This window comes from Bubalus bubalis, chromosome 4 (assembly GCF_019923935.1).
Source record: "Bubalus bubalis isolate 160015118507 breed Murrah chromosome 4, NDDB_SH_1, whole genome shotgun sequence".
NCBI lineage: Eukaryota > Metazoa > Chordata > Mammalia > Artiodactyla > Bovidae > Bubalus > Bubalus bubalis.
In genome coordinates, this window is record NC_059160.1 from 77,800,493 (window position 1) to 77,828,017 (window position 27,525).

The following is a 27,525-nucleotide window of genomic DNA, read 5'->3' on the forward strand; positions in this document are numbered from 1 at the left end:
TCACAGAGAACATTGTGTTTGGTTCAAGTTTTTATGGATCAAAAACCAAAGGAAGTATGTTTCTGTGTATATACAGATCCATACATGTATGTGTATATACACGTGTGTGTGTGTGTATCACACACACGCACACATGCGCAAACACACATATAAGTCCTTCTTTAAGACAAATAATCTAAAAAAGTCTATATATAGAGGAAGGTATACGGAGGAGCCTGGAAGGCTGCAGTCCATGGAGTCACTGACGATCGGACACGACTAAGCGACTTCACTTTAACTTTTCATTGTCATGCATTGGAGAAGGAAATGGCAACCCACTCCCGTGTTCTTGCCTGGAGAATCCCAGGGACAGGGGAGCCTGGTGGGCTGCCGTCTGTGGGGTCGCACAGAGTTGGACACGACTGAAGCGACTTAGCAGCAGCAGCAGCAGCAGCAGCAGCAGAGGTGGCAGTGAGCCTTGGTGGTCATGTTGTAGTTACAGAGAATGTCCACAAGGAGGCAGCATTTTTATGTCCACCTCTTTTCATGGGCAACCAGTTCGGTTCGGTTCAGTTTCAACATAATGTTGTAAATTAACTATAACTTCAATGAAATAAAAAGTAAGGTCAAGATACTAAGCAAAAAATACAACATGCCAGGTTTTAAAGTTATCAGATAACTTTAAAATAACTGTGGTTAATATGCTCAAACAATAGAGAAGATGCTGGAAGCTTTCACGGAAGAACTGAAATTTATAAAATCTAATTGAATGGAAAGACAAAGCACAATAATCAAAATTGTGAATGTAATGGATACATTTAACAGGAAATTAGACTCATGAGAAGATTAATAAAATTGAAAATAGATTAATAGAAAATATTCAGGGGGGAGGAGCCAAGATGGCAGAGGAGTAGGACGGGGAGAACACTTTCTCCCCCACAAATTCATCAAAAGAGCATTTAAACATCGAGTAAATTCCACAAAACAACTTCTGAATGCCAGCAGAGGACATCAGGCACCCAGAAAAGCAGCCCAACTCTTCGAAAGGAGGTAGGAAAAAATATAAAAGACAAAAAAAGAGACAAAAGAGGGAGGGACGGAGTTCCGTCCAGGGAAGGGAGTCTTAAAAAGAGAGAAGTTTCCAAACACCAGGAAACCCTCTCACTGCCGAATCTGTGCTGAGCTTTGGAAGCACAGAGGGCAACATAAAAGGGAGGGAAAAAAAAATAAACAATTAAAAATCGCAGATTGTGAGCCCTACGGTAACTCCCCCAGCGGAGAAGCAGCACAGACGCCTGCACACAGCATTAACAAGCGGGGGCTGGGCAGGGAAGCGCGGCGCGGGCTGTGTCCCTTAGAGTAAGAATCGGGCCGAATGTCCTGAGTGCTATCTGAGCAAAATAATTTGGGCTAGCAAACCAGACTGTGGGATATCTACCACGCGAAAAGCCAGCCCTAACCTAAAACACCGCCAGGCCCGCGCACAGAACAAAGGACTGAACAGAGATAGCCGGCTGCAGACCTTCCCCCTCCGGTGACATGCAGCCAGAGCCGTAAGGGGGCAATCGCAGCCCCAGAGAGACACTATCTATAAAACTGTAAGCAGGCTTCTTTGCTAACTAAAACTTCTTGGGGGTCTGGACGGTCAACAGCTGCCTGAGAGGGTGCGCCGGTTTTACACCCAGATAACCGAGTGGCGGGGAGGCGATAAGTCGCAGCATTGGCGCCCGCCAAACACCTCATCACCTGAGCTGCTCGGATCTGGGAAGAACACAAAACGCAGGCCCAACCAAGTCTGCGCCTCTGAGGACTACCCGAGTGCCTGAACCTGAGCGGCTTGGACCTGGGAGCTCAGCCCAGGGCCAGCCTCTGATTGTTCCCAGCGGAACAACCTAGAGCCTGAGCAGTGTGGGCAGGGAGGCTACACGCGCCGTGAGTGGGGGCAGACCCAGTGTGGCTGAGGCACTGCGAGCGCCTGTTTGCAGCATCCCTCCCTCCCTCCCCACAGCGCGGCTGAACAAGTGAGCCTAAATTAAAAAAAAAAAAAAAAATAGTGTCCTCAACCATCCCCTTTGTGTCAGGGCGGGAACCAGACACTGAAGAGACCAGCAAACAGAAGAAGCTATAACAGAGGGAAACGCCTTGGAAGCTACAGGCCATAGATTAAAACCCTGTGGTTACTACGGATTACATAGGAAGGGGCCTATAGATCTTGAGAAATATAAGTCGGACTAAGGAACTGCCAAAAATGAACTGAACCCACAATACTCACAACAAAACCAGAGAAAGACCTAGATATATTTTTACTATTTTTACGATCAATCTTTCTTTCTTTTTTTTTAATTAAAAAAAATTTTTTAAGTCCTCTATTGTCCTTTAATTTTCACTTTTATAACTATTACTTTGCAAAAAAAAAAAAAAAAAGACCCTATTTTTTTTTCTTCTTCAGCAAACTTCATATATATATTTTATAATTTTTTGACCGTGTTTTTCTTTTTTTCTTTTTTCTTTTTCTTCTTTTCTTTAACATTGTATTCTTGAAATTCCAAACTCTACTCTAGATTTTTAATTTTAGCCTTTTGGTATATGTTATCAATTTTGTACCTATAGTTTTTTTCATAATTTCTGTGACTTTTTTTTCCCTCTGTTTCTTTCTCTTCTTCTTTTATATAACATCGTATATCTGCAATTCCAAACTCTACTCAAGATTTTTAATTTATGCTTTTTGGTATTTGATATCAATTTTGTACCTGTATTTTCTTTATAATTTTTGCGACATTGTTTTTGTTGGTTTGTTTGTTTTCTCTCTTTATTTTTCTTCTTCTTCTTCTTTTTTTAACATTGTATTTTTGAAATTCCAAACTCTACTCTAGATTTTTAATTTTAGCCTTTTGGTATATGTTATCAATTTTGTACCTATAGTTTTTTTTTTATAATTTCTGTGACTTTTTTTTCTTTTTTTTCCCTCTGTTTCTTTCTCTTCTTTTGTATAACATCGTATATCTGCAATTCCAAACTCTACTCAAGATTTTTAATTTATGCTTTTTGGTATTTGATAGCAATTTTGTACCTGTATTTTCTTTATAATTTTTGTGACATTGTTTTTGTTGGTTTGTTTGTTTTCTCTCTTTATTTTTCTTCTTCTTTTTTTTTTTTTAAATGTAGTATTTTTGAAATTCCAAACTCTACTCTAGATTTTTAATTTTTGCTTTTTGGTATTAGTTATCAATTTTATACCTGTAGTTTCTTTATAATTTTCACGACCTTGTTCGTTTTTCTTTGTTTGTTTTTTCTCTCTTTCTTTTCCTTCTTCTTTTCATTAACATCGCATTTTTGAAATTCCAAACTCTACTCTAGATTTTTAATTTTTGCTTTTATGTATTTGTTACCAATTTTGTACCTTTAAGAACCCAATCTTCAGGACCCATTTTTCACTAGGGTACGAGATTACTGGCTTGACTGCTCTCTCTCCCTTTGGACTCTCCGTTTTCTCCACCAGGTCACCTGTATCTCCTCCCTAACCCCTCTCTACTCTACCCAACTCTGTGAATTTCTGTGTGTTCCAGACGGTGGAGAACACTTAGGGAACTGATTACTGGCTGGATCTGTCTCCCTCCTTTTCATTTCCCCCTTTTATCCTTCTGGCCACCTCTGTCTCCTGCCTCCTTCTTCTCTTCTCTGTATAACTCCGTGAACATCTCTGAGCGGTCCAGTTGTGGAGTGCACATAAGGAAGTGACTACTGGCTAGCTTACTCTCTCCACTATTGATTCCACCTCATCTCATTTGGGTCACCTCTAACTCCCTCCTCCCTCTTCTCTTCTCCATGTAACGCTGTGAACCTCTCTGAGTGACCCTCACAGTAGAGAAACTTTTCATCTTTAACGTAGATGTTTTATCAATGGTGCTGTATAGAAGGAGAAGTTTTTGAAACTACTGTAAAAATAAGACCGATAACTGGAAGTAGGAGGCCCTGACTCCAGGGAACTCCTGACTCCAAGGAACATTAATTGACAGGAGCTCATCAAACGCCTCCATACTGACACTGAAACCAAGCACCACACAAGGGCCAACAAGTTCCAGGGCAAGACATACCAAGCAAATTCTCCAGCAACAAAGGAACACAGACCTGAGCTTCAAGATACAGGCTGCCCAAAGTCACCCCAAAACCATAGACATCTCATAACTCATTACTGGACATTTCATTACACTCCAGAGAGAAGAAATACAGCTCCATCCACCAGAACATCGACACAAGCTTCCCTAACCAGGAAACCTTGACAAGCCACCTGTACAAACCCACACACAGTGAGGAAACGCCACAATAAAGAGAACTCCACAAACTGCCAGAATACAGAAAGGACACTCCAAACTCAGCAATTTAAACAAGATGAAGAGACAGAGGAATAGCCAGCAGATAAAGGAACAGGATAAATGCCCACCAAACCAAACAAAAGAGGAAGAGATAGGGAATCTACCTGATAAAGAATTCCGAATAATGATAGTGAAATTGATCCAAAATCTTGAAATTAAAATGGAATCACAGATAAATAGCCTGGAGGCAAGGATTGAGAAGATGCAAGAAAGGTTTAACAAGGACTTAGAAGAAATAAAAAAGAGTCAATATATAATGAATAATGCAATAAGTGAAATTAAAAACACTCTGGAGGCAACAAATAGTAGAATAACAGAGGCAGAAGATAGGATTAGTGAATTAGAAGATAGAATGTTAGAAATAAATGAATCAGAGAGGATAAAATAAAAACGAATTAAAAGAAATGAGGACAATCTCAGAGACCTCCAGGACAATATTAAACGCTACAACATTCGAATCATAGGGGTCCCAGAAGAAGAAGACAAAAAGAAAGACCATGAGAAAATACTTGAGGAGATAATAGTTGAAAACTTCCCTAAAATGGGGAAGGAAATAATCACCCAAGTCCAAGAAACCCAGAGAGTCCCAAACAGGATAAACCCAAGGCGAAACACCCCAAGACACATATTAATCAAATTAACAAAGATCAAACACAAAGAACAAATATTAAAAGCAGAAGGGAAAAACAACAAATAACACACAAGGGAATACCCATAAGGATAACAGCTGATCTTTCAATAGAAACTCTTCAAGCCAGGAGGGAATGGCAAGACATACTTAAAATGATGAAAGAAAATAACCTACAGCCCAGATTATTGTACCCAGCAAGGATCTCATTCAAGTATGAAGGAGAAATCAAAAGCTTTTCAGACAAGCAAAAGCTGAGAGAATTCTGCACCACCAAACCAGCTCTCCAACAAATGCTAAAGGATATTCTCTAGACAGGAAACACAAAAATGGTGTATAAATTCAAACCCAAAACAATAAAGTAAATGGCAACGGGGTCATACTTATCAGTAATTACCTTAAACGTAAATGGGTTGAATGCCCCAACCAAAAGACAAAGACTGGCTGAATGGATACAAAAACAAGACCCCTACATATGTTGTCTACAAGAGACCCACCTCAAAACAGGGGACACATACAGACTGAAAGTGAAGGGCTGGAAAAAGATTTTCCATGCAAATAGGGACCAAAAGAAAGCAGGAGTAGCAATACTCATATCAGATAAAATAGGCTTTAAAACAAAGACTGTGAAAAGAGACAAAGATGGTCATTACATAATGATCAAAGGATCAATCCAAGAAGAAGATATAACAATTATAAATATATATGCACCCAACACGGGAGCACCGCAGTATGTAAGACAAATGCTAACAAGTATGAAAGAAGAAATTAACAATAACACAATAATAGTGGGAGACTTTAATACCCCACTCACACCTATGGATAGATCAACTAAACAGAAAATTAACAAGGAAACACAAACTTTAAACGATACAATAGACCAGTTAGACCTAATTGATATCTATAGGACATTTCATCCCAAAACAATGAATTTCACCTTCTTCTCAAGCGCACATGGAACCTTCTCCAGGATAGATCACATCCTGGGCCATAAAGCTAGCCTTGGTAAATTCAAAAAAATAGAAATCATTCCAAGCATCTTTTCTGACCACAATGCAGTAAGATTAGATCTCAATTACAGGAGAAAAACTATTAAAAAAATCCAACATATGGAGGCTGAACAACACGCTGCTGAATAACCAACAAATCGCAGAAGAAATCAAAAAAGAAATCAAAATTTGCATAGAAACGAATGAAAAGGAAAACACAACAACCCAAAACCTGTGGGACACGGTAAAAGCAGTCCTAAGGGGAAAGTTCATAGCAATACAGGCACACCTCAAGAAACAAGAAAAAAGTCAAATAAATAACCTAACTCTACACCTAAAGCAACTAGAAAAGGAAGAAATGAAGAACCCCAGGGTTAGTAGAAGGAAAGAAATCTTAAAAATTAGAGCAGAAATAAATGCAAAAGAAACAAAAGAGACCATAACAAAAATCAACAAAACCAAAAGCTGGTTCTTTGAAAGGATAAATAAAATTGACAAACCATTAGCCAGACTCATCAAGAAACAAAGGGAGAAAAATCAAATCAATAAAATTAGAAATGAAAATGGAGAGATCACAACAGACAACACAGAAATACAAAGGATCATAAGAGACTACTATCAACAATTATATGCCAATAAAATGGACAACGAGGAAGAAATGGACAAATTCTTAGAAAAGTACAACTTTCCAAAACTCGACCAGGAAGAAATAGAAAATCTTAACAGACCCATCACAAGCACGGAAATTGAAACTGTAATCAAAAATCTTCCGGCAAACAAAAGCCCAGGTCCAGATGGCTTCACAGCTGAATTCTACCAAAAATTTAGAGAAGAGCTAACACCTATCCTGCTCAAACCACCATCACCCTAATACCAAAACCTGACAAAGATCCCACAAAAAAAGAAAACTACAGGCCAATATCACTGATGAGCATAGATGCAAAAGTCCTTAACAAAATTCTAGCAATCAGAATCCAACAACACATTAAAAAGATCATACTCCATGACCAAGTGGGCTTTATCCCAGGGATGCAAGGATTCTTCAATATCTGCAAATCAATCAATGTAATACACCACATTAACAAATGGAAAAATAAAAACCATATGATTATCTCAATAGATGCAGAGAAAGCCTTTGACAAAATCCAACATCCATTTATGATAAAAACTCGCCAGAAAGCAGGAATAGAAGAAACATACCTCAACATAATAAAAGCTATATATGACAAACCCACAGCAAACATTATCCTCAATGGTGAAAAATTGAAAGCATTTCCTCTAAAGTCAGGAACAAGACAAGGGTGCCCACTTTCACCATTACTATTCAACATAGTTTTGGAAGTTTTGGCCACAGCAATCAGAACAGAAAAAGAAATAAAAGGAATCCAAATTGGAAAAGGAGAAGTAAAGCTCTCACTGTTTGCAGATGACATGATCCTCTACATGGAAAACCCTAAAGACTCCACCAGAAAATTACTAGAACTAATCAATGGCTATAGTAAAGTTGCAGGATATAAAATCAACACACAGAAATCCCTTGCATTCCTATACACTAATAATGAGAAAACAGAAAGAGAAATTAAGGAAACAATTCCATTCACCATTGCAACGGAAAGAATAAAATGCTTAGGAATATATCTACCTAAAGAAACTAAAGACCTATATATAGAAAACTATAAAACACTGGCGAAAGAAATCAAAGAGGACACTAACAGATGGAGAAATATACCATGTTCATGGATTGGAAGAATCAATATAGTGAAAATGAGTATACTACCCAAAGCAATCTATAGATTCAATGCAATCCCTATCAAGCTACCAACAGCATTCTTCACAGAGCTAGAACAAATAATTTCACAATTTGTATGGAAATACAAAAAACCTCGAATAGCCAAAGCGATCTTGAGAAAGAAGAATGGAACTGGAGGAATCAACCTACCTGACTTCAGGCTCTACTACAAAGCCACAGTTATCAAGACAGTAGGGTACTGGCACAAAGACAGAAATATAGATCAATGGAACAAAATAGAAAGCCCAGAGATAAATCCACGCACATATGGACACCTTATCTTTGACAAAGGAGGCAAGAATATACAATGGATTAAAGACAATCTCTTTAACAAGTGGTGCTGGGAACTCTGGTCAACCACTTGTAAAAGAATGAAACTAGAACACTTTCTAACACCATACACAAAAATAAACTCAAAATGGATTAAAGATCTAAACGTAAGACCAGAAACTATAAAACTCCTAGAGGAGAACATAGGCAAAACACTCTCTGACATACATCACAGCAGGATCCTCTATGACCCACCTCCCAGAATATTGGAAATAAAAGCAAAAATAAACAAATGGGACCTAATTAACCTTAAAAGCTTCTGCACATCAAAGGAAACTATTAGCAAGGTGAAAAGACAGCCTTCAGAATGGGAGAAGATAATAGCAAATGAAGCAACTGACAAACAACTAATCTCGAGAATATACAAGCAACTCCTACAGCTCAACTCCAGAAAAATAAATGACCCAATCAAAAAATGGGCCAAAGAACTAAATAGACATTTCTCCAAAGAAGACATACAGATGGCTAACAAACACATGAAAAGATGCTCAACATCACTCATTATCAGAGAAATGCAAATCAAAACCACTATGAGGTACCATTTCACGCCAGTCAGAATGGCTGCGATCCAAAAGTCTACAAGTAATAAATGCTGGAGAGGGTGTGGAGAAAAGGGAACCCTCTTACACTGTTGGTGGGAATGCAAACTAGTACAGCCACTATGGAGAACAGTGTGGAGATTCCTTAAAAAACTGGAAATAGACCTGCCTTATGATCCAGCAATCCCACTGCTGGGCATACACACTGAGGAAACCAGAAGGGAAAGAGACACGTGTACCCCAATGTTCATCGCAGCACTGTTTATAATAGCCAGGACATGGAAGCAACCTAAATGTCCATCAGCAGATGAATGGATAAGAAAGCAGTGGTACATATACACAATGGAGTATTATTCAGCCATTAAAAAGAATACATTTGAATCAGTTCTAATGAGGTGGATGAAACTGGAGCCTATTATACAGAGTGAAGTAAGCCAGAAAGAAAAACACCAATACAGTATACTAACACATATATATGGAATTTAGAAAGATGGTAACAATAACCCTGTGTACAAGACAGCAAAAGAGACACTGATGTATAGAACAGTCTTATGGACTCTGTGGGAGAGGGAGAGGGTGGGAAGATTTGGGAGAATGGCATTGAAACATGTAAAGTATCATGTATGAAACGAGTTGCCAGTCCAGGTTCAATGCACGATACTGGATGCTTGGGGCTGGTGCACTGGGACAACCCAGAGGGATGGAATGGGGAGGGAGGAGGGAGGAGGGTTCAGGATGGGGAACACATGTATACCTGTGGCGGATTCATTTTGATATTTGGCAAAACTAATACAGCTATGTAAAGTTTAAAAATAAAATAAAATGAAAAAAAAATATTCAGCAGAAGTACCTAGAGAAAAATGGATGGAGTATACTTAAAAATTGCATAATAATGTATGAAATGAAATAAAGTCACTCAGTCATGTCCAACTCTTTGTGACCCCATGGACTATACAGTCCATGGAATTTTCCAGGCCAGAATACTGGAGTGGGTAACCTTTCCCTTCTCCAGGGGATCTTCCTAACCCAGGGATCGAACCCAGGTCTCCCGCATTGCAAGCAGATTCTTTATCAGCTGAGCCACAATATAGGACATGTAAATAAAAATCCCAGAATGGAAGAAAGGATGATGCAGAAGCAATATTTAAATGGATAATAAATAATATTTTCCCCCAATTTATCAAAAATATTGATCCACAATTTTAAGAAGCACCATGGACCCATACAAAATAAATACAAAGAAAACCACACCTAAGAACATCACAGTAAAATTGCTGAATACCAAAGGAAAGAATATGCTTCTATGTGGTAAATGAGGCATATTACTTTTAAAAATAAACTATAAGTTTTAGATAATTATTTTCTTAATAATGGAAGTAAGAAGACAATAAAATGACCACTTTAAGCAGAATAGCAACAAAATGTTAACCTAAACATTTTTGCACAGAGAAAACTCCCTCCACAAGTGATTATAAAAAGACCTTTCCAGAAAAACAAAAATTGAGAAAAAACTAACAAAAAAGCTTATCAGCAGACTCAATAAAGGAAAAAATAAAGAGAATTCTTAAGGCAAAAGGAAAATTGCCCCAGATGGAAACACAGTAATGCATAAAATTATAGAGAAAAATGGAAAAGATTTGTGGGTAAATACAATGTTAATTTTACAAAATAAACACAGTTTATTGTGGAGTTTAGCATATATGTAGACTTACAGTACATTTCAAGTAAATCACAAAAGTTCAAAGTTAAAAGAATCTATGTTCTGACATTAGTGGGGATATCATATATATACTAATTTCTTTAGAATCTAATAAATCAGGAAACATATTATAGTCTCTAGGAACACTAAGAGAATAGTAAAAAATATATAACTAAGAGACTATTAGATTGGTAATTTTATTATGAAATAATAAAAATATTTGATTAATCTAAAGCAAATCCTGGTGACAGATGGTAAAGAATCTGCCTACAATTCAGGAGACCTGGGTTCAATCCTTAGGTCTGGAAAATTCCCTGGAGGAGGGCATGACAACCTATCCTAGTATTCTTGCCTGGAGAATTCTGTGGACAGAGAAGCCCAGTGGACTACAGTCCACGGGGTCACTAAAAGTCAGATACATCTGAGCTACTTTCACTTCAAAGCAAGTCAAGTAAGGAGAAAAACAGAAAATTATACACATGAGTGGAACAAATGTTAAAAAGTAGTAAGATGGCAGATATTAATCTAAATACATCAGTAATTACAATAATTATTATGGGCAAAACACAGACATATGTTTGTCAGGCTAAATACCTAAGGTTGCCAGATTTATCAAGTGAAAGTACAGGGCACTCATGTAAATTTGGATTTCAGATAAATATTAAATAATGCTTTAGTATAAGTTTGCCTGGAGAATCCCAAGGACGGGGGAGCCTGGTGGGCTGCCGTCTATGGGGTCGCACTGAGTCGGACACGACTGAAATGAATTAGCATAGCATGCCCCATGCAATATTTGGAACATCTTTATACTAAAACATCATTTGTTTTATATCTGAAATTTAACTTCACTGAGCATAATGTATTTATCTGAAAACCCAAAGTGCACCCTTATAACTGATAACATTATCAGTCCCACTGGAGAAAGTGACTTCCGGCAGAAGGACTCCCTAACCTCAGAATTAGAAAGAATTACCTATCCACAGCACTAACCCAGGCAGGCCTCCCCACTGCAAATTCAAAGCCTGTACTGAGAAAAGCACAAATTTAAACCCAAGTAGATACTGATATTAAAAGAGAAAATTTAAATATAAGGAAATGCCGGGAGCCAGCGTGAGGAACTCTGCCCGTGGCAAAGGTCATGCGGAAGGAGGCTCAGCATACGTAAAGGCGAGATTGAGCCTCAGGAGTCCCCCTGGAAATTCTCGAGCATCTACCCCCAAAACCAGAGCCTGCCTACTTTACTGCTTTGTGCTCTCACCTACACCTCTGACTTTACGGGGGGCTGTCCCCCACCACCTCTCTCTGAAAAAGAGTTAACTTACAGCTCCAGTTAATAAAGTTCCTGGGCGTGACAAGAGTGTTTCAACCTACAAACTCATTTGGAAGTCCTCTAGCCTGCCTGAACAGGTTCTTCCGGCCACATGTGATTGTTCACAGCCTCCCAACTGTGAGAGGTGTGAGATATTCTAAACTGTCTTAATGCAGATTCCTTTGAGCGGTTAAAAGATTGATTAGAAATTGTATTGGTGAAGGAGAATATTGGAAATAAAAGCAAAAATAAACAAATGGGACCTAATTAACCTTAAAAGCTTCTGCACATCAAAGGAAACTATTAGCAAGGTGAAAAGACAGCCTTCAGAATGGGAGAAGATAATAGCAAATGAAGCAACTGACAAACAACTAATCTCGAGAATATACAAGCAACTCCTACAGCTCAACTCCAGAAAAATAAATGACCCAATCAAAAAATGGGCCAAAGAACTAAATAGACATTTCTCCAAAGAAGACATACAGATGGCTAACAAACACATGAAAAGATGCTCAACATCACTCATTATCAGAGAAATGCAAATCAAAACCACTATGAGGTACCATTTCACGCCAGTCAGAATGGCTGCGATCCAAAAGTCTACAAGTAATAAATGCTGGAGAGGGTGTGGAGAAAAGGGAACCCTCTTACACTGTTGGTGGGAATGCAAACTAGTACAGCCACTATGGAGAACAGTGTGGAGATTCCTTAAAAAACTGGAAATAGACCTGCCTTATGATCCAGCAATCCCACTGCTGGGCATACACGCTGAGGAAACCAGAATGGAAAGAGACATGTGTACCCCAATGTTCATCGCAGCACTGTTTATAATAGCCAGGACATGGAAGCAACCTAGATGTCCATCAGCAGATGAATGGATAAGAAAGCAGTGGTACATATACACAATGGAGTATTATTCAGCCATTAAAAAGAATACATTTGAATCAGTTCTAATGAGGTGGATGAAACTGGAGCCTATTATACAGAGTGAAGTAAGCCAGAAAGAAAAACACCAATACAGTATACTAACGCATATATATGGAATTTAGAAAGATGGTAACAATAACCCTGTGTACGAGACAGCAAAAGAGACACTGATGTATAGAACAGTCTTATGGACTCTGTGGGAGAGGGAGAGGGTGGGAAGATTTGGGAGAATGGCATTGAAACATGTAAAATATCATGTATGAAATGAGTTGCCAGTCCAGGTTCGATGCATGATACTGGATGCTTGGGGCTGGTGCACTGGGACAACCCAGAGGGATGGAATGGGGAGGGAGGAGGGAGGAGGGTTCAGGATGGGGAACACATGTATACCTGTGGCGGATTCATTTTGATATTTGGCAAAACTAATACAGTTATGTAAAGTTTAAAAATAAAATAAAATTAAAAAAAAAAAAAAAAAAAAGAAATTGTATTGGTGAAGGGTTTTTCACTTGTTGGGCCAATGTTTGCTGCTAAGTTTCCATATCCCTTACCTACTGTGTCCCTGGGAGTGTATTGATTAATATAATTGGTGTATAAGAATGTAAGTAGTAGCTTTAATGTTTGTAACCTTAGACCCTTGAGTTAATTCTTTTCTTGTTATAGTCCACCACACCTTTGCCCTATAGGAATGCAACTTTTTGATATGCTTTTGGAGGGTGGCGCCTGCCTTTAGAATAATCACCTTTAGAGTAAAATAAATTTTCTGAAGAAAGGATCTTAAAATGTTAACAGGCCTCCTGGCCAGAAGATGATGTAAATCACCTAAACTTTTGCATATGATAAGTTTGAAAGCCTGGCTTTGATAGGGATCAAGGACTGCTGTCCTTGCATGACTCTACCCCTTCCCCCATTATCCTTTATGCACAACTTAAGGTATAAAAACTACTTTGGAAAATAAAGTGCAGGCCTTGTTCACCGAAGCTTGGTCTCCCCATGTCGTTCTTGCTCTCACCTTCTGGCTGAATTCCCATCTGGAACATGGAGGCTCGTCAAGCCTACTAATTATGCCTGGGCTTCTAAGATCTGACCGGGGAGGCCTTAGTGTCTCCTCTCCTTCGGGAGAACGGGAGGACGCTTGTGGCCTATGTAGGTGATGCAAATTCCTGGTCTTGGGATTTTACTGGCTTTCCACATAAACCAAGTTATTCAGCCTCTTTTCTCCACTGAATTTTCCTACTGAGCTATCCTTACTTAACCATTCTTAATATTTCTAGTTAATATTTAATTAAGCTATTGTTTCCTGATCGATGCCTACGCCATCCCCGCTTCGAATTCCCTGGATCCACCGGGGCTGGACACTGGCAAGGAAAGATACAAAAGACTGAATAATAAAATGCAAAATAATGTAAACCATGAGAACATTCAGCAAAAGAAGTGTAGCTTAGCTATTTTATTATAATTTTAGGCCAAGTATAAAAATTGTTGCTGTCTAGTCACTAAGTCATGTCCAACTCTGTGATTCCATGGACTGTAGCCCACCATGGGATTTCCCAGGAAAGAATACTGGAATGGAATGCCATTTCCTCCTCTAGGGGATCTTCCCAACCCAGGGATTGAACTCGGGTCTCCTGCATTGGCTTGTGAATTTTTTTATCTTTTAGCCAGCAGGGAAGCCCTAAGTAAAGAAGTAGATGCATATTTATATCAAAAGTCATATACAGTATTAGTCTTAAAGTTTTCTTCATTATATTCTAAAGCTTAAAATAACTCCAATAATCATTGGTTTAAAAAATCCAGCAAATTGTGATATGTTATGAATGCACTTCCTGGGTGGCTCAGTGGTAAAGAATCTGCCTACAATTCAGGAGATCTGGGTTCAGTCCCTGGGTCTGAAAGATCCCCTGGAGAAGGAAATGACAACCCACTCCAGTATCTTGCCTGGGAAATCCCAAGGACAGAGGAGCCTGATGGGCTATAGTCCATGGGGTCACAAAAGCATCGGACATGACTTAGCCTCTTTGGCTAGTCTTTCTCTGTAGCTCCGCCTGTTCAGGCACTTAGAGGGCTCCCTTGCCTGGGGTCCTTCTCTGCTGTTCATCACGTCAGGCACATAGAGGGGCCCCTCTGGCTGACTTCCTACTCTGTAGATCAGTGCCTCGGGTACCTAAAGGGACTGCCTGGGTGGGTCGTACTCTGTAGTTCAGTGTGTCAGGTGTTTGATGGGCCAGCCTCTCTATTGTTCAGCCGCCAGGTGCTGGCATGTGGGAAGAGAGAGGTTATGGTGATGGTTCCACCCCATACACATGACTCAGCAGTATCACCTTGCTTCCATGGCTGCCTGGCTTTCCTCCACAGGCATTTTCCACCACATCTCTTCCCTCATGTCCCCTTGGTCTGGCCCTCTGCAGTCAACAGCATCCCTCACCCTGGGATTGCTCCACAATCCCTAAGCTCCAGCTCCCAGCTACTGCACCTTCTAGGGGACCTGCATCCCTGTCCAGGGCATGTATGATTGTGGCAAGGTCTGTCTAATTCTCATTCCATTTAGGCTGCCACAGATCAGCTGTTTTACTCTTAGCCTTAAATGTTTCTCCTCTGACTCAGACAATTGCTCCAATGTAGGGATCCGACCCCTCCTTCAGTTCCGCAATCCTCTGAGGTCAGGTCCAGTTCTAGCAATGCTCCTGTTTTACCCCTAGTCCATTCATCCTACCGAGTTTTACTTGGTTCTATGTATTCTTTTCCACTGATCAGGTACTCCTGTTTGCTCTCAACTGGTGTTCTCCATGCATGCACTTCTGTGTCTGAATGCACATTCCTGATGTATCCATGGAGAGAGATGTACTCCATGTCCACCTACTCCTCTGCCATCTTGTTCTCTTGTTGGAAGATTTTTGATTACAGTTTTGATTTCCTTGCTTGTGATTGGTCTGTTCAGATTATGTATTTATTCCTGGTTCATTTTTGGAATGTTATACTTTTCAAAGAATTTGTCCATTTCTTCCAAGTTGTCCATTTTACTGGCATATAGTTGCTCATAGTTGTCTCTTATGATCTTTTGTATTTCTGTGTTGCCGGTTGTGAGTCTTCCATTTTCATTTCTAATTTTATTGATCTGATTTTTTCCCTTTTTTCCTTGATGAGTCAGGCTAACAGTTTGTCTATTTTATTTATATTCTCAAAGAGGCAGCTTTTAGTTTTGTTGATCTTTGCTATAGTCTCCTTTGTTTCTTTTTCACTTATTTCTGCACTGATTTTTATGATTTCTTTCCTTCTACTAACTTTGAGGTTTTTCTGTTTTTCCTTCTCTAGTTGCTTTAGGTGTAAAGTTAGGTTGGTCATTTAAAGATTCTCTTATATCTTGAGGTAGGCTTGTATTGCTATAAAGCTCTCTCTTAGCATTGCTTTTACTGAATCCCATCCCTGGTGGCTCAGACGGTAAAGTGTCTGCCTGCAATGCGGGAGACCTGGGTTCAGTTCCCGGGTTGGGAAGATCCCCTGGAGAAGGAAATGGCAATCCACTCCAGCACTCTTGCCTGGAAAATCCCATGGAGGGAGGAGCCTGATAGGCTACAGTCCATGGGGTTGCAAAGAGTCGGACACGACTGAACGACTTCACTTTCAATTTCACTATAGGTTTTGGGTTATTGTGTTTTCATTTTCACTTGTTTCTATGCATATTTTGATTTCTTTTTGATTTCTTCTGTGATCTGTTGGTTATTCAGAAGCATGTTGTTTAGTCTCCAAATGTATGTGTTTTTATTTATTTATTTATTTATTTTACAGTTTTCCCCCTGTAGTTGATATCTAATCTTACTGAATTGTGATCAGAAAAGATTCTTGAAATGATTTCAATTTTTTTTTTTTTTTAATTTACTAGGGCTAGATTTGTGGCCCAGGATGGGATCTATCCTGGAGAATGTTCTGTGTGCATTTGAGAAAAAGGTGCAATCCATTGTTTTTAGCTGAAATGCCCTATAGATATTAATTAGGTCCAACTGGTCCACTGTACTAACTAAAGCTTGTGTTTCTTTGCTAATTTTCTGTTCGGTTGATCTATCCATTGGTGTGAGTGTGGTATTGAAGTCCTCCACTATTACTGTTACTGTTAATTTCCCCTTTCATACTTGTTAGCATTTGCATTACATATTGGGCTTCCCTTGTGGCCTAGCTGGTAAAGAATCTGCCTGCAACGAGGGAGACCTGGGTTCAATCCTTGGGTTGGGAAGATCCCCTGGAGAAGGGAAAGGCTACCCACTCCAGTACTCTGGCCTAGAGAATTACATTGACTGTATAGTCCATAGGGTCACAAAGAGTCAGGCATGACTGAGCCCTTTCATTTCACTACATATTGAGGCGTTCCTATGTTGGGTGCATTTATGTTGTTAATTGTTACATCTTCTTTGATTGTTTCCTTGATTATTATGTGGTGTCCTACTTTGTCTCTTGTCATGGTCATATCAAAGTCTATTTTATCTGATATGAATATTGCTATTCCTGCTTTCTTTTTGTCTCTATTTGCATGAAATATCCTTTTTTTTGCCCCTCCCTTTCAGTCTGTATGTGTCCCTAGGTTTAAGATGGGTCACTTGTAGAGAGCATATATAGGGGTCTTTTTTTTGTATCCATTTGGTCAGAATTTGTCTTTTGGTTGGAGCATTTAACCCATTTACACTTAAAGTAATTATTGATAAGTATGAGAGTCCCTTGGACTGCAAGGAGATCCAACCAGTCCATTCTAAAGGAGATCAGTCCTGGCTGTTCTTTGGAAGGAATGATGCTAAAGCTGAAACTCCAATACTTTGGCCATCTCATGTGAAGAGTTGACTCATTGGAAAAGACTCTGATGCTGGGAGGGATTGGGGGCAGGAGGAAAAGGGGACGACAGAGAATGAGATGGCTGGATGGCATCACTGACTCGATGGATGTGAGTTTAAGTGAACTCCGGGAGTTGGTGATGGACAGGGAGGCCTGGCGTGGTGCAATTCATGGGGTCGCAAAGAGTCAGACATGACTGAGTGACTGAACTGAACTGAACTGAATGAACCCATTACCATTTACTTTTTTGCTTTGGATTCATTTTTATAACCCTTTTTATGTGTTTCCTGTTTAGAGAAGATCCTTTAGCACTTGTTGAAGAGTTGGTTTGGTAGAGCTGAATTCTCTCAGCTTTTGCTTGTCTGTAAAACTTTTGATTTCTCCTTCATATCTGAATGAGATGCTTGCTAGTTATAGTAATCTTGGTTTTAGGTTTTTCTCTTTCATCACTTCATGCATGTCTCGCTATTCCCTCTGGCTTGAAGAATTTCTATTGAAAGATCAGCTGTTATCCTTACAGGGATCCCCTTGTGTATTGTTTGCTGCTTTTCCCTTGTGGCTTTTAATAATTGTTCTTTGTGTTTAATTTTTGTTAGATTGATTCATATGTGTCTTGGGGTGTTTCACCTTGGGTTTATCCTGTTTGGGACTTTCGGTTTATTGGACTTGGGTGGCTATTTCCTTCCCCATTTTAGGGAAGTTTTTGATTATTATCTCCTCCAGTATTTTCTTATGGCCTTTCTTTTTGTCTTCTTCTTCTGGGACACTTATGTTTCAAATGTTGGGGCACTTAAAATTGTCCCAGAGGTCTGTGAGATTGTCGTCTTTCTTTTTACTTTTTTTTTTTACTTTTTACTCTTTTTTCTTCTCTGCTTCCTTTATTTCCACCATTCTATCTTCCACCTCATTATCCTCTCTTTTGCCTCAGTTATTCTACTGTTGGCTCCCTCTAGAGCATTTTTAATCTCAGTTATTTCATTGTTCATTAATGACTGACTCTTCTTTACTTCTTCTAGGTCCATTTCTTGCATCTTCTCAATCCTGGTCTCTAGTCTATTTATCTGTAACTCCATTTTATTTTCAGGACTTTGGGTCATCTTTACTATCATTATTCTGAATTATTTTTCAGGTGGACTCCCTATCTCCCCCTATTTTGTTTGGTTTGGTGGGTTTGAACCATGAACTTCCAGATGTTCAAGCTGGTTTTATAAAAGGCAGAGGAACCAGAGATCAAATTGTCAACATTCACTGGATCATCAAAAAAGCAAGAGAATTCTGAAAAACCATCTATTTCTGCTTTATTGACTATGTCAAAACCTTTGACTGTGTGGATCACAACAAACTGTGGAAAATTCTGAAAGAGATGGGAATACCAGACCACCTGACCTGCCTCTTGAGAAACCCGTATGTAGGTCAGGAAGCAACAGGTAGAACTGGACATGGAACAACAGACTGGTTCCAAATAGGAAAAGGAGTACGTCAAGGCTATATGTTGTCACCCTGCTTATTTAACTTATACGCAGAGTACATCATGGCAACCCACTCCAGTACTCTTGCCTGGAAAATCCCGTGGACAGAGGAGCCTGGTAGACTGCAGTCCATGGGGTCGCTAAGAGTCGGACAAGACTGAGTGACTTCACTTTCACTTTTCACTTTCCTGCATTGGAGAAGGAAATGGAAACTCACTCCAGTGTTCTTGCCTGGAGAATCCCAGGGATGGCGGAGCCTGGTGGGCTGCCATCTATGGGGTCGCACAGAGTTGGACACGACTGAAGCGACTTAGCAGCAGGGTACATCATGAGAAATGCTGGGCTGGATGAAGCACAAGCTGGAATCAAGATTGCTGGGAGAAATATCAATAACCTCAGATATGCAGATGACACCACCCTTATGGCACAAAGTGAAGAACTAAAGAGCCTATTGATGAAAGTGAAAGAGGAGAGTGAGAGTAGGCTTAAAGCTCAACGTTCAGAAAACTAAGATCATGGCATCTGGTCCCATCACTTCATGGCAAATAGATGGGGAAACAGTGGAAACAGTGGCTGAGTTTATTTTTTTGGGTTCCAAAATCACTGCAGATGGTGATTGCAGCCATGAAATTAAAAGATGCTTGCTCCTTGGAACGAAAGTTATGACCAACCTAGACAGCATATTAAAAAGCAGAGACATTACTTTGCCAACAAAGGTCCATCTAGTCAAGGCTATGGTTTTTCCAGTAGTCATGTATGGATGTGAAAGTTTGACAATAAAGAAAGCTGAGTGTTGAAGAATTGATTCTTTTTGAACTGTGGTGTTGGAGAAGACTCTTGAGAGTCCCTTGGAGTGCAAGGAGATCCAACCAGTCCATCCTAAAGGAAATCAGTCCTGGGTGTTCACTGGAAGGACTGATGTTGAAGCTGAAACTCCAATATTTTGGCCACCTGATGTGAAGAGCTGACTCATTGGAAAAGAGCCTGATTCTGGGAAAGATTGAAGGCAGGATGAGAAGGGGATGACAGAGGATGAGATGGTTAGATGGCATCACCTACTCAATGGACTTGAGTTTGGGTAAACTCCAGGAGTTAGTGATGGACAGGGAGGCCTGGTGTGCTGTAGTTCATGGGGTTGCAAAGAGTTGGACACGACTGAGCGACTAAACAAAACTGAACTGATCTATCATGTTCCTTGAGCTGCTGGATATTTCTCTGCCTTTTCATTTTGATTAGATTGCTCTGTTTGAGGTGTCCTTTCTACAGGCTAGAAGGTTGTGGTTCCTCTTAATTGTGGAGTCTGCCTCTTATGGTTGGGGTTGGACCAGTGGCTTCTCAAGGTTTCCTGGTTGGGGGAACTTGTATCTGTGTTCTTGTGTGTGGAGCTGGATCTCTTCTCCCTGGAGTGCAGTGAAGTGTCCAGTTGTGACTTTTGGTTGTATATGGGTTTGGTATGGCTTTGGGCAGCCCATCTTTTAATGTTCAGGGTTGTGTTCCTGTTTTACTGGAGAATTAGTATGGTGTGTCTTTCATTGGAACTTGCTGTCTCTTGGGAGGAGCTTGGTTTCAGTGTAGGTATGGAGACTTTTGCTTGGGCTCTTGTCTATTAATGCTCCCTAGAGACAGGAGTTGTCTGATGTTCTAAAATTCTGGAGTGAGCCTCTTGCCTCTGGGCTTTGGTCCTCCGTTTATGGTAGCCTTGAGACTTTTCCATCCATACAGCACTGAAGATAAAACCCCTAGGTTAATGGTGAAAGAACTCTTCACAGCCAGGAACACCCAGAGAGATTCATAGAGAAGAGAAGAGAAGAGGGAGGGGGGAGACAGAGGTGACCAGGAAGATAAAACGGAGTGTCAAAAGGGAAGAGAACAATCAAGTCAGTAATCAAATCCTTATGTGAAAATGGATACTGAAGATTAGATTTTTAAAGGTACAAAATTGATAACAAATATCAAAAAGCAAAGATTAAAAACCTAGAATAGAGGTTAGACTCTCAAAAATACAATATAAAAATACAAAACAAAATTGGTCATACAAAGATTAGTAAAAATATATGGAATTTTTTTTAAAAATAAGGTTATTTTTTAAGAAAGGTAATCAGTTCTATTCAGTTGCTCAGTTGTGTCTGATTCTGTGACCTCATGGACTGCAGCATGCTAGGCTTTCCTGTCTGTCACCAACTCCTGGAGTTTACGCAAACTCAGGTCCATGAAGTCAGTGATGCCATCCAACCATTTCATCCTCTGTTGTCCTTTTCTGCTCCCGCCTTCAATATTTCCCAGGATCAGGGTCTTTTCAAATGAGTCAGTTCTTGGCATCAGGTGGCCAAAGAATTGGAGTTTCAGCTTCAGCATCAGTCCTTCTAATGAATATTTAGGACTGATTTCCTATAGGATAGACTGGTTGGATCTCCTTGCAATAGTAGGTTATAAACATGAAAGTTAAAGGCGTAATAAAGCATTAAAATTTTTAAAAAATTAAAAAGTGATAATAGTAAAAATATATCTAGGAATTTCTCTGGAGCTATTGTGGGAAGTGTGGGGTCAATTCAGCGGCAGATAGTCCCTTGTTCTGGCTTGTACTTGTTCAAAAGTTCTATAGTTGCCCCTTAAATGCATAATCCCAGCATTAATGGCAGGGTTTTAATCTGCTGCACCTGTCACTTCCAGGGCTGCTGCTGCTGCTGCTGCTGCTAAGTCGCTTCAGTCGTGTCCGACTCTGTGCGACCCCATAGACGGCAGCCCGCCAGGCTCCCCCGTCCCTGGGATTCTCCAGGCAAGAACACTGGAGTGGGTTGCCATTTCCTTCTCCAATGCATGAAAGTGAAAAGTGAAAGTGAAGTCACTCAGTCGTGTCCGACTCTTAGCGACCCCATGGACTACAGCCTACCAGGCTCCTCTATCCACGGGATTTTCCAAGCAAGAGTACTGGAGTGGGGTGCCATTGCCTTCTCCGCACTTCCAGGGCGGTTCACCCTTATTTGTCTATTTTGGATTCCTCTGTTTGCAAGTATCTTCAGTGTCTAATTTCTGCCCTCACAAGAGGGGACAAATGTGTCCCCTTATTTAGGCTCACTTGTTCAGTTGTGCTGTGGAGATGGACTCTGCAAACAAATACTGCTGGCATGTGTGGGGAGTGGTCACACTGGATGGACTATAGTGGGTTTGCTACAGTCCAAGGTGGTGTGTACTTCCCAGGTCCACCCTGCTCAGGCTCCAGGGTGCTCTGCAAGGGTACTGTCCCAAGTGAGCCCTGAGTTTTGTGCATTTCCCAGGTCTAAGCCACTCAGGTTCTCAGGTGCTCCACAAGGGCACAGATCCAGATGGGCTGGGCAATTTTCACCCTTCCCAGGTCCAAGCTGCTCAGGCAACTGGGTGCTTGATGAGCGCACTGTCCCAGGTGGGCTGTGAAGTCTTATGCACCTCCCCATTCTTGGCTGCTCAGTTTCCTGGGTGTGCCATAAGGGCACAGCCCCAGGTTTGGTGTGTGTCTCCTCTGAGGAGTTGATCTAAGGCTGTGATATTCCTGGCAGATGTGAGCCTTCCAGGATCCTAGGAAGATGTGCTTAGCAACTGGCAGCCTGCTCACAGTTTGGTGGAAAATGCAGTCTCTGGGGCTGAAATTGGAGCAGCCCCTTGCCTTCTGGCTCTGGCTGCTGCACTTCTGCCTCTCTGCCTCTAGGGAGAGAGGGCCCTAAATGGTAGCTGGCTTGCTCTCCTTTGGTATTTGGTAGGGCACAAGTCTTTCTTCTGTGAGCATGCCAGGGGTCACCATGTGGTGTTAGAGCCTTTTGCCAGAAAGGTCCTTTTTCTTTGTGTCTCTGGTGATTCTATGGTTTGGGTTATTATGTCACATTAGCCCCATCAGATTGTCCTCAGGGCATTCAAGCCTGATCCTTACCCTAAAGACCAATGATGCAGCCCATGCCTCTCTGCACAGCCCTCACTCACTGCTGGTGGATGCGAGTGTCTGAGCTGCTTCTCCACTGGTAGTTGCAGTTAGGCACATACTCTGTGGTTTTTTATTTTTCCAGTTATGTACCCCTCTGAGGTTCCAAATCTCTCCACTGACATGCCTGTGAGAGGGTTTCCTATTGCATGGAAACTTTTCCTCCTTCATGATTCCCTCCCTAGGATAAGCCCTCTATCCCTAAATCCTTTGTCTCTATTTTCATCTTTTATATTTTGTCCTACGTCCTTTCGAGGCAACTGGGCTGCCTTTCTGGGTGCCTGGTGTCCTCCGACAGTGTTCAGAAGTTGTTTTATGGAAGTTGCTCTGCATTCAAATAATCTTTTTATGAATTTGTAGGGGAGAAATTATCTCCCTGTCCTATTCCTTCACCATTATGGGATCGCCCTTCATCAGGGTCTTTTCTAATCAATCAGCTCTATGATTGACCAAAGTATTGGAGCTTCAGCTTCAGTATCAGTCTTTCCAATGACATTCAGGATTGATTACCTTTAGGATTGACTGGTTTGATTTCTTGCAGTCCAAGAGACTCTCTAGAGTTTTCTCCAATACCACAGATCAAAAGCATCTATTCTTTGGTACTCAGCCTTCTTTATTGTCCAACTCTCCCATCCACACATGACTACTGGGAAAACCATAGATTTGATTATATGGACCTTTGTTGGCAAAGTAATGTCTCTGCTTTTTAATACACTGTCTAGATTGGTCATAGTTTTTCTTTCAAGGAGTAAGTGTCTTTTAATTTCATGACTGCAGTCACCATCTACAGTGATTTTGGAGCACAAGAAAATAGTCACTGTTTCCACTGTTTCCCCATCTATTCACCGTGAAGTGATGGGACTGGATGCCATGATCTTCATTTTTTGACTGTTGAGTTTTAAGCCAGCTTTTTTACTCTCCTCTTTCACCTTCATCAAGAGGCTCTTTAGTTCCTCTTCGTTTTCTGCCATAAGGGTGGTGTCATCTGCATATCTGAGGTTATTGCCATTTCAAGCCTGATTCAAGCGCTTGAATCAGTCCAGCATTTCACATGATGTACTCCACATATAAGTTGAATAAGCAGGTTGACAATATACAGCCTTGATGTACTCCTTTCCCAATTTGGAACTAGTCCATTTTTCCATGTCTGGTTCTAAATATTGCTTCTTGATCTGCATACATGTTTCTCAGGAGTCAGGTAAGGTGGTCTGGTATTCCCATCTCTTTAAGAATTTTCCACAGTTTGCTGTGATCCACACAGTCAAAGGTTTTTGTGTAGTCAATGAAGCAGAAGTAGATGTCTTTCTTGAATTCCCTTGCTTTTTCTACGGTCCAATGGATACTGAAAATTTGATCTCTGGTTCCTCTGACTTTTCTATATCCAGCTTGAACATCTGGAACATGTTGAATATTGTTATTTCACGTACTGTAGTAGTCTAGCTTGGAGAAATTTGAGCATTACTTTGCTAGCATGTGAAATGAATGCAATTGTGCAATAGTTTGAACATTCTTTGGCATTGCCTTTCTTTGGGATTGGAATGAAAACTGACCTTTCCCCGTCCTGTAGCCATTGCTGAGTTTTCCATATTTGCTGGCATACTGACTGCAGCATCTTCACAGCATTGTCTTTTAGGATTTGAAATAGCTCAGCTTGAATTCCATCACCTCCACTAGCTTTGTTCGTAGTGATGCTAAGGCCCAATTGACTTTGCACTCCAAGATGTCTGGCTCTAGGTGAGTGATCACACCATAGTGGTTATCCAGATCATTAAGATATTTCTGTGTAATTCTTCAGTTATTCTTGCCACATTTTCTTAATATCTTCTGCTTCTGTTAGGTCCATACTGTTTCTATTTTTTATTTTTTCCATCTTTGCATGAAATGTTTCCTTGGTATCTCTAATTTTCTTGAAGAGATGTCTAGTCTTTCTCATTCTATTTTTACAGTTTTAGATAAATCACCTAACCCTTTCAGTCCTGGTTTCTTCATTTATGCAACAAAGAGACAAATCTAGGTATTTTCTAATCTTATGTTTGTTACTAATATTACACACATTTCTAATTATTATTCTCAACCATGCAAAGGATAAAGCTTGTAACTGAGCCTGTTTCTTAACCTTGTGCCCCCTCAAGATTTGGGCACACTAATAGTTAGACAAAGAAGCATGCAACTTTCATTTTTTTTCTGATCAATTCAAAAAGAAACAACTGATGTTTTACAAGAGGGAAAGAATATTGATTTTATTTATTTTTATTTTTGAACTGAAGAATGACGGCAAATAATAATAAAATTGCAGGGTAATAAACTATGCTGGCATAAACATTTAGGACCAGTAAAGGAAATCATCAGATTCTATGTCATTTATACATAAAATTTAGAGAGCAAACAGTTATCCTTTCAAAGATTTTAATTTATACTCCAAAATGAACAATTAAAGGTTGCATAATTATATAACATTGCTATTGTTAGATATGTGAATATATGTATATTTTTCTTTTCTGTAAAATAATTTTATGCTTATAAAAGTCACCTTTAGTCAACTTGGGACAAATAGAACAATACATAGTAGAAATAAACTGAGTAATAAATAGGATATAAGTAAGGAAAATATTATAAAGCAGGTACACTGTTGACATAAAAGAAAAAAAATAAACATACTTTTCTATTACTTAAAGGAAATTCACAATCATTTCCAGGAATTCTTTAAGAATTTAAGGCCATTTGTTCTAGAGAAATGCTTTAATTTAGACACAACTGTCATTCTTGTCACAAAACTGTAATCCTCGTAAAAATTGTACATGCAAAAGCTCTTTACAATTTTTAACTGTGTACTATCAGATCAGAACATAGGAGCAGATTTTTTTCACAAATGTGTCGAGTATTAAGTCATGCAGTTGTATATATTTAATTGGGAATTTCACAAAAAACTTCTTTCCTGTACATTCTGTGTGGCAACTTGGAAAGGAATACAAATAAAAAGAGACAGTATCCCTTTGAATTAAAATAATATCTAAGCAAGGTATAATGAAAAAAAGTGTTTAAAACATCTGCTGCACAGTTAAATATTCTGAATTTTAGTCTTTCTACATAGTATTGCAATATAAAGACGTTACTTTTTACACAAAGTATTTTCTGTGCATTTACAGGACACAATGTTTGACTTTTTATTATTTCTACTTATCATTACAAAACATAAACAAACTTCAGTTTAAATTTAGAACCCAAACTTGATGAAAAAGTGCATGTTCTTTCAGGATACACAGCTGCTAAGTGTAAATTCCCATACTTGACAAATAGCATAGAGAAAGTGTTTACTAAACAGATGCAGCTTCATAAGACAACTCACTGAGAAATGTGAACTTATTTTTACTTTCCCTTCTTTGCAATTGCATTTGATCAGACAGTCATTCAAAGATATTGCTCTTGTGATTATAGCTATTGCAATTTAGAAGACAAAGGATTCAATATTCAAAACTTGTATTCTTAAGAATAGTTATAAAAGTATTGTAATTTAAAAAGTAGTAACATGTAAACATTGATACAGAGAGACTGCTTTCCTATACACACAGCAGTCCAAGACAATATCTGAGTTAAAAACATAGGTTGTGCTTTTTCCCAACAATTCACTGGAAATTAGCTGTTTTTCCAAAAACTTTTAAAGATTCATACAAGACATCATATTTTGCGTCAAGCATATAAACAGTTTTTCTGTTGCTCATGCAACAACCATATTTACAGTTTTGGTTTAGGAAGATAATAAATTTTGGATAGAAAACAGCATACTAACCAATTCTGCTGAAATCTAACTGAGATGAATATTTTATTCCCTGGTTCATTATCGAGCACCAGGAGAAAAGCATGGACTCAGCAGTTCTAACCAAAGTGTAGTTACATTAGCATTTTGGAACAGAGTTATATTTGAGTCTGTAACACATGTGTAGATGGGGTGTATGGGGGAGGTGCAGGCGATGGCTTGATTCCTCTGGCCCTCATGTAGGACAGAAACTGCTCAGGGATCTCCGCTAAGACATCTTTAGCTAATCTAGCCATGCTCAGAATGTGGTTTCCACTTCTGTCAATATAATCTCTGAATGGCACGAACTAAAACAGAGTTGAAAGTAAGTTATTTAACAGAGCTTACCATGCTATTTAAATAAATAAAAAAATAGACACAAAACCAATATATATAAACTTTTGGTTGTAGGAGAATCAGAGAAGCTGGAGTAATGGCAAGATGCATAATAATTACTATGATTTTAGAGATTTGATTCATTATAAATAGCTCTAACAGTGACCACACCTTTCTTATAATTTTTCTAAAATGAGATGTAATTGTTATTTATGTTTTTTCCCCACAATAACTGTCTCCTGGTCCTGATACACCCATCATGTTGCTACATGCATTATGCAGTTCTGAGTTCTACACGTAACCTGACTCCGAATTGAATGGAGCACTATCTTCCTCAGGGTTCAGTTTCTTCTCAAATGAAGTTAATGCATGCTTAACTCAGCTTTCAGTGTAGAAATATTACTCAATTCAGGGTTAAAAAATAGTGTACACTGCTAAAGATTCCTGAACACATGTTAAGTAGTTTAAATTATATTACCAGACCATCAAATCACATGGACAATGAATAAAAAATTTATACATTTCATATGAGTATGAACCTGAAATATGCTTGATTTTTATGTTATTTGGAAAGGCAAACAATAAGAAAACTTCAGCA

The 27,525-nt window shown here is 39.4% G+C and overlaps 1 protein-coding gene across 5 annotated transcripts in view; it reads right to left on the reverse strand.

Moving 5' to 3' along the window:
- Positions 1-27,525, reverse strand: part of CPNE8 (copine 8) — a 334,767-nt gene that overhangs the window by 32,587 nt on the left and 274,655 nt on the right. For 3 of the 5 annotated variants that reach the window (XM_006055240.4, XM_006055241.4, XM_025283980.3), the window contains one exon: positions 25,012-26,899. The exons of the other annotated variants lie outside the window; for them this stretch is intronic. In XM_006055240.4, coding sequence (XP_006055302.3) covers positions 26,711-26,899 — 189 coding nt within the window. In that variant the 3' untranslated portion in view covers positions 25,012-26,710. Of the gene's footprint in view, positions 1-25,011; positions 26,900-27,525 lie in introns of those variants that run through there. 5 annotated transcript variants of the gene reach the window in all.